The 7,139-nt window shown below is 42.0% G+C and overlaps 1 protein-coding gene across 2 annotated transcripts in view; it reads left to right on the forward strand.

Moving 5' to 3' along the window:
* itga9 (integrin, alpha 9) overlaps nt 1-7,139 on the forward strand; it is a 56,628-nt gene that overhangs the window by 42,968 nt on the left and 6,521 nt on the right. The window contains exons 24-26 of one of the 2 annotated variants that reach the window (XM_080016776.1): nt 1,803-1,928; nt 2,127-2,246; nt 2,328-2,423. In XM_080016776.1, coding sequence (XP_079872902.1) covers nt 1,803-1,928; nt 2,127-2,246; nt 2,328-2,423 — 342 coding nt within the window. Of the gene's footprint in view, nt 1-1,802; nt 1,929-2,126; nt 2,424-7,139 lie in introns of both variants that reach the window. The other variant, XM_080016775.1, reaches the window with a different exon arrangement.

Here is a 7,139-nt window from a genome sequence, read left to right on the forward strand (position 1 = left end):
TAGTACACAGTACTTACTAGTACATACTAACTACTATATACTACACACTATCTACTATATAATAACAATAAGTATCCAAAGCTGCAATGTGAGGGAGAGATACGGCGTCGTCATGACAACGGGCTGAGCGGAGGTGGAGCGCTACCTGACGGTGCGGCATGTGGTGCGTCTGTGTTTATACCGGAGCGCGATGGATGGAACTGGACGCCGTTTCCCCCGCCATGAGTGCGATGAGTTGTGGATGTTGGGTGACGGGGGCGGCGGGGTTTCCCAGCTCCATCACCTCTGGTTCTGACGGAGGGGGAGTGGGTCGGCGCCGTGGGAGATCCCAGCTGTTGACTCAGCTCCCGAAGCACCACATTTGGTTTCACGACAGTTAGCATTTAGACAAAGAAAGGCAAAACCCCCGGCGGGGCAAAGTGTTTTCTTAACCCTTCCACTGCTGCCTTCACATAGGTAGATCTGGGGACCTGTTAATTGTGTTGACTGTGAATTGGTGTGTGGCTCCTCGCGCTCCGCTCCATCTGGAAACAGTTTGAGGGGATCAGACAGTTTGCACGAAACAGGGGAGGGACACCTGCGGAGCGGCTACTGCCCCCACCCCCAGGACCTGCCTGGACAATCCCCCCCCCCCCCCCCACACACACACACACACACACACACCGGGCCCGGACCCCCGCCCAGCAGCTGTTCACGCCGCAGCGCGGTGGCGTTAGTTTTATGGTGGAGTTGACACGTGACGCCCTCGCTGCTCCAGGTCCTTGGATCGCAGCACAGTCCTTCTGCTTCCTGCTGCGGTTTCCCAGCACTTCAGCGACGAGTCTCCGTTCTGTGATTCTCAATAACTCGTGCGACGTCGACCGACATCCCCAATGTCTGCAAGGGATGAGAAATGTTGTGAATTTTTACTTTTCAAAGATTCATTCAGTATTAGAATATTTCCAGTTGTTTCTGCGATCTGCGTAATGATAATTCACAGGAAGTGAGTCTTTCTCCGGGGGCCGTTCCTTTCATTGTGATAAAAGTCCCAACGCTGCAGAACGAAGCGTCTCTGGTCCCAAATGTCACGGAAACGTCGTGGATGGACGGAGACGCTGCTCTTACTGGGAGGAAGAGGGGAACTGGGAACTGCTCCCTGGGGGCCCCGCCGTAAACCAGCCGCCGCTAAATCGCTCCATACGGGGCGGGGGGCGAGGAGGGCCACTTCCTGCCGACTCTGGAGACTCAGAACAATGGGCAGATTAGGTGACAGTCGGCCTCCCAGCCTCCCTGCTCGCGTCATAAACCTCACAGCTCACATCTCTTCACTCCATTTGAGAGTTATTTTACGAGGATGTTCTCGGAGATATAATTTGAAACCCGACGCCGGGGCCGGGGCCGGGGCCGGGGCCGGGTCGAAGCCTCCGGTTTGGGTTTACGCCCACCGCCGTCTTAGCAGGAATCTGAGCCAGAACTTCCAAATATGGGCAGCGGGGCGGAGTCTCGCTGGGCTGGGGGCGAGGCCAGTGAAGCCACCGGTCAGCGGGTGGGACCTGTCACTCAAGGCAGCCACGCCCCCAAATGCACCCTCTTTCAGCCTCAATATGGAGTATTGTTCCTTTAACCTTTAATGGCGTTCAAATTCACACCCAAAACTAGAGACTAGCGATAGGGACCCGAAAGTCTTGTAGTTTCTTGAAGTTTCGTCGTCGTCGTCGTCGTCGTCGTTGACTTCCATTCGTTCGGGGGTTTTCTGGAGCCTCTAGTGGCCGTGAGCTGAACTGCGGTTTGAGGCGCTGTGATCCGACGGCTGTTTTCTCCAGGTGGCGAACGGCCGGGGCAACTGCACCCCGCACCGGAACCCCACGCCCTGCACCATCCCCCAGGACCGGGAGAGCATCTTCCACACCATCTTCTCCTTCTTCACCAAGTCGGGACGCAGAGTCCTGGTAAATAGACCCGCATCTCAGGACTCACACCTCCTACTCTCTCTCTCTCTCTCTCTCTCTCTCTTTCTCTCTCTCTCTCTCTCTCTCTTATTCTCTCTCGCTCTCGCTAAAGTGTCTGAAAACAAGACAAAAACAAAAAAACCATGACGTGAAAAGATATGATTGTGGGTTGAGCTGTCTCTCGCCTCCCTCCTCCAGGACTGTAACCGTCCGGGCAGGGCCTGTCTGACCATCTCCTGCAGTCTGGGTCCTCAGCTGAAGGAGGAGGTTCTCAGCGTGGAGATCAAACTCCTCATCAACACTGAGATTCTCAAGAGGGTGAGCGTCCGCCAGCAGCTACCATGGCCCGTCGCAGTGTTTCCTCAAGCCTTAAATGAACCTCCCCCCTTCCCCCCACAGGACAGCTCCTCTCTTATCCAGTTTGTGACCAGAGGGAACGTCCAGGTGGTGGACAGAGCCATGGAGGCGCCCAGCGGCCTGCCAGAGGACGTCTCTGTGAGTCCACACACCCACACGGAGCATCACATCACACAAGTGACATCTTCTGACCGGAAAGCTAGAAAAATTACACAACGATCATATAGAGTAGAACTAAAAACATTCATGGATAGATGGATGGATGGAAAGACGGATGGATGGATTGATGGAAAGATGGGTAGATGGATGGATGGAAAGACGGACGGATGGATGGATGGATGGATGGATGGATGAATGGATAGATGGATGAATAGATAGATGGATGGATGGAAGGATGGATGAATGGAAAGAGATGGATAGATGGATGGATGGATGGATGGATGGATGGATGGATGGATGGATGGATGAATGGATGGATGGGTGACACTCACACCACAGGGGGGCCGGGTGGCCAGGTGTGATATGTGTGTGTTCGTAGGGGGTTAATGTGTGAAAGTATTCAGGCAGAGAGAGAGAGAGAGAGAGAGAGAGAGAGAGGGAGAGGGAGGGAGGGGGGGGGGTTCAGACTCTTGTCTTGCGGCTGTGCATCTTGCTCTGCTCTCATTTCAAACCCTGGGAGCCTCAGGGGTCAGAGGTCAGGGGTCACATTATAAGGAACTCAGGGCTCTGGATGAGCTGCAGAAGATCAACAAACAGGGAGAAAAAGACAAAAGCAGATGATCTCTCCATCGTCTGTTTGTTTGATTAGAACAGAGAGAGCCACATTAAACCCTGAACCCAGAACCAAAAGAAACGTTCGAACCACTCACAGAACAGTTTGAAAGCATCAAAGGAAGCTGCATCCTAAGATTAAGTAATAAGTAATAAAGTAATAAGTAATAAAGTAATAAGTAATAAAGTAACTCAGGAATAAGACCTTCAGGAAAAGATGTTTAGCTGCGAGTTGTTTTTACGCCCCGCCGTCAGCACGCTGGACATACAACACAGTATTTGTTCCATTGCATCTAGGACAGTGTTAGTCTGCAAGTGGAGTTCAAGTTCTCAACCTGCAATGCAACTCTTCATTCATTCTTTAATCAACAACAACTGCTACAATAACTCTGTCCTGTGGACGACCTGTGGGACGACCAGAGCACAGCTTTTTATTACACACAACCACACACCCCTCTTTGGAGAACCATCTTACCATGTTTTGGTCTTTTAACAAAAATTATCATCACGACTCCAAGAGGGGAGAATAAATAACATAAACATAGAAACAAACAACAACATAAACACAGAAAAACAAACATAGAAATATACAACATGTACACGGAATAAAATAAACATAGAAACAACATGTACATGGAAAAAACATAGACATAGGAACCAACAACAACATGTGCACGGAAAACCATAAACATAGAAACAAACAACATGTACATGGAAATACATAAACATAGAAACAAACATGTACATGGAAAAACAAACACAGAAATAAACAACATGTACATGAAAAAAACAAACATAGAAACAAACATGTACATGGAAAAACAAACACAGAAATAAACAACATGTACATGAAAAAAACAAACATAGAAACAAACATGTAGACAGAAAAACATCAACAAGAGGGGAGAATAAATAACATAAACCTAGAAACAAACAACAACATAAACACGGAAAAACATAAACATAGAAACAAACATGTACATGGAAAAACATGAACATAGAAACAAACAACATGTACATGGAAAAACAAACACAGAAACAAAAAACATGTACACGGAAAAACATCAACAAGAGGGGACAATAAATAACAAACATAGAAACAAACAACATGTACACGGAATAACATAAACATAGAAACAAACAACATGTACATAGAAACAAACAACATGTACATGGCAAAACATAAACATAGAATCAAACATGTACATAAAACACAGGTACCATCAACATGTACATGGCAAAACATAAACATAGAAACAAACATGGAAAAACAAACACGGAAACAAACAACATGTACATGAAAAAGACATAAAGATAGAAACAAACATGTGCACAGAAAAACATCAACAAGAGGGGAGAATAAATAACATGTACATAGAAACAACATAACAAACAACATAAACACAGAAAAACATAAACAAAAGAAAAAAAAACGTGTACAAAGAAAAACATAAACATAGAAACAAAAAACAACATGTACATGGAAAACATGAACATAGAAACAAACATCAACATAGAAATACACAACATGTACATGAAAAAACATGAACATAGAAACAAAAAACATGTACATGGAAAACCATCAACATAGAAACAAACAACAACATGATGATGGAAAAACATTAACATAGAAACAAACATGTACATGGAAAAACAAAAATTGAAACAAACAATAAAACTTACATGGAAAAACATAAACATAGATCAAACAACAACATGTACATGGAAAAACATAAACATAGAAACAAAAAACAACATGTACACAGAAAAACATCAACAGGGGTGGAGAATTATTAACATAAACATAGAAACAAACAACAACATAAACACGGAAAAACATAAACATAGAAACAAACAACAACATGTAAAAGGAAAACAGAAACAGAAACAAAAAACAACATGTACATGGAAAAACATGAACATAGAAATAAACAACTTGTACATGGAAAAATATAAACATAGAAGCAAACATAATGTATATGGAAAAACATAAACATAGAAACAAAAAACATGTACACTGAAAAACATAAACATAGAAACAAACAGCAACGTGTACCTGGAAAAACATAAACATAGAAACAAACATGTACATGGAAAAACATAAACATAGAAACAAACAACATGTACATGGAAAAACATAAACACAGAAACAAAAAACAACATGTACACGGAAAAACATCAACAAGAGGGAAGAATAAATAACAAACATAGAAACAAACAACAACATGTACAAAGAAAAACACAAACATAGAGACATACAACATGTACATGGAATAACATAAACATAGAAACAAACAACAACGTGTACATGAAGAAAACATAAACATAGAAACAAACAACATGTACACTGAAAACCATAAACATAGAAATAAACAACATGGTCATGGAAAAACATAAACACAGAAACAAAAAACAACATGTACATGGAAAAACATCAACAAGAGGGGAGAATTAATAACAAACATAGAAACAAAGAACAACATTTACAAAGAAAAACAAACATAGAAACAAACAACATGTACATGGAAAATACATAAACAGAATCAAACAATAACATGTACACGGAAAACCATAAACATAGAAACAAACAACAACATGTACATGGAAAAACATAAACACAGAAACAAAAAACAACATGTACATGAAAAAAACATAAACATATAAACAAGCAACATGTACACTGAAAACCATAAACATAGAAACAAACAACAACATGTACACGGAAAAACATCAACAAGAGGGGAGAATTAATAACATAAACATAGAAACGAACAACAACATAATACGGAAAAACATGAACATAGAAACAAACAACATGTACACGAAAAACAAACATGGAAACAAACATGTACATGAAAAAAACAAATATAGAAACAAACAATAACATGTACACGGAAAACCATAAACATAGAAGCAAACAATAACATGTACACGGAAAACCATAAACATAGAAGCAAACAATAACATGTACACGGAAAACCATAAACATAGAAACAAACAACAACATGTACATGGAAAACCATAAACATAGAACAAACAACATGTACACAGAAAAACATAAACATAGAAACAAACAACAACATGTACACGGAAAAACATAAACATAGAAACAAACATGTACATGGACAAACAGACACAGAGACAAAAAACAACATGTACACGGAAAAACATCAACAAGGGGGGAGAATAAATAACATAAACATAGAAACAAACAACATGTACAAAGAAAATATAAACATAGAAACAAAAAACATGTACATGGAAAAACATCAACATAGAAACAAACATCAACATAGAAACAAACAACATGTACATGGGAAATACATAAACATAGAATCAAACAATAACATGTACACAGAAAACCATAAACATAGAAACAAACAACAACATGTACATGGAAAAACTTAAACATAGAAACAAACAACAACATGTACATGGAAAAACAAACATAGAAACAAACATGTACATGGAAACACATAAACATGGAAACTAACAACATGTACATGAAAAAAAACAAACATATAAACAAACAACAACATGTACACAGAAAACCATAAACATAGAAACAAACAACAACATGTACACGGAAAAACATGAACATCAGACGACAACATGTATCTACAAAAGAGAGTTAATTCAGTCCAGGAAAAGTGTCCCAGTGATGGGTGCCGTGGCTGCTTCCTGTGTGGAGCTTGATCCGTCCACGTTCCTCTGGAGGGAACAGACTGGAAGCTCCACCTCAGGATGTTTCATTCATAAAAACAACACTTCATGTGTTCATGGTGCTGCACCTTGTTGGAAAACACTTTCTGCTGCTTTTCAAAATGAAACCCGGCCCAACGTGACGGAGTGTGAACTATTAAAGACGTGCACGGCAGGGTGAGCAGGTGAATGGATGAAGGAGGGAGGGAGTGAGAGGGGGGGTGAGAGAGGGAGGGAGTGAGTGAATGAATGAATGAATTAAGGAGGGAGGGAGTGAATGAAGGAAGGAGGGAGGGAGGGAGTGAGTAAGTGAGTGAATGAATGAATGAATGAATGAATGAAGGAGGGAGGGAGTGAATGAAGGAGGGAGGGAGGGAGTGA

The sequence above is a fragment of the Zeus faber genome (assembly GCF_960531495.2).
Source record: "Zeus faber genome assembly, chromosome: 16".
In the NCBI taxonomy this organism is placed as follows: Eukaryota; Metazoa; Chordata; class Actinopteri; order Zeiformes; family Zeidae; genus Zeus; species Zeus faber.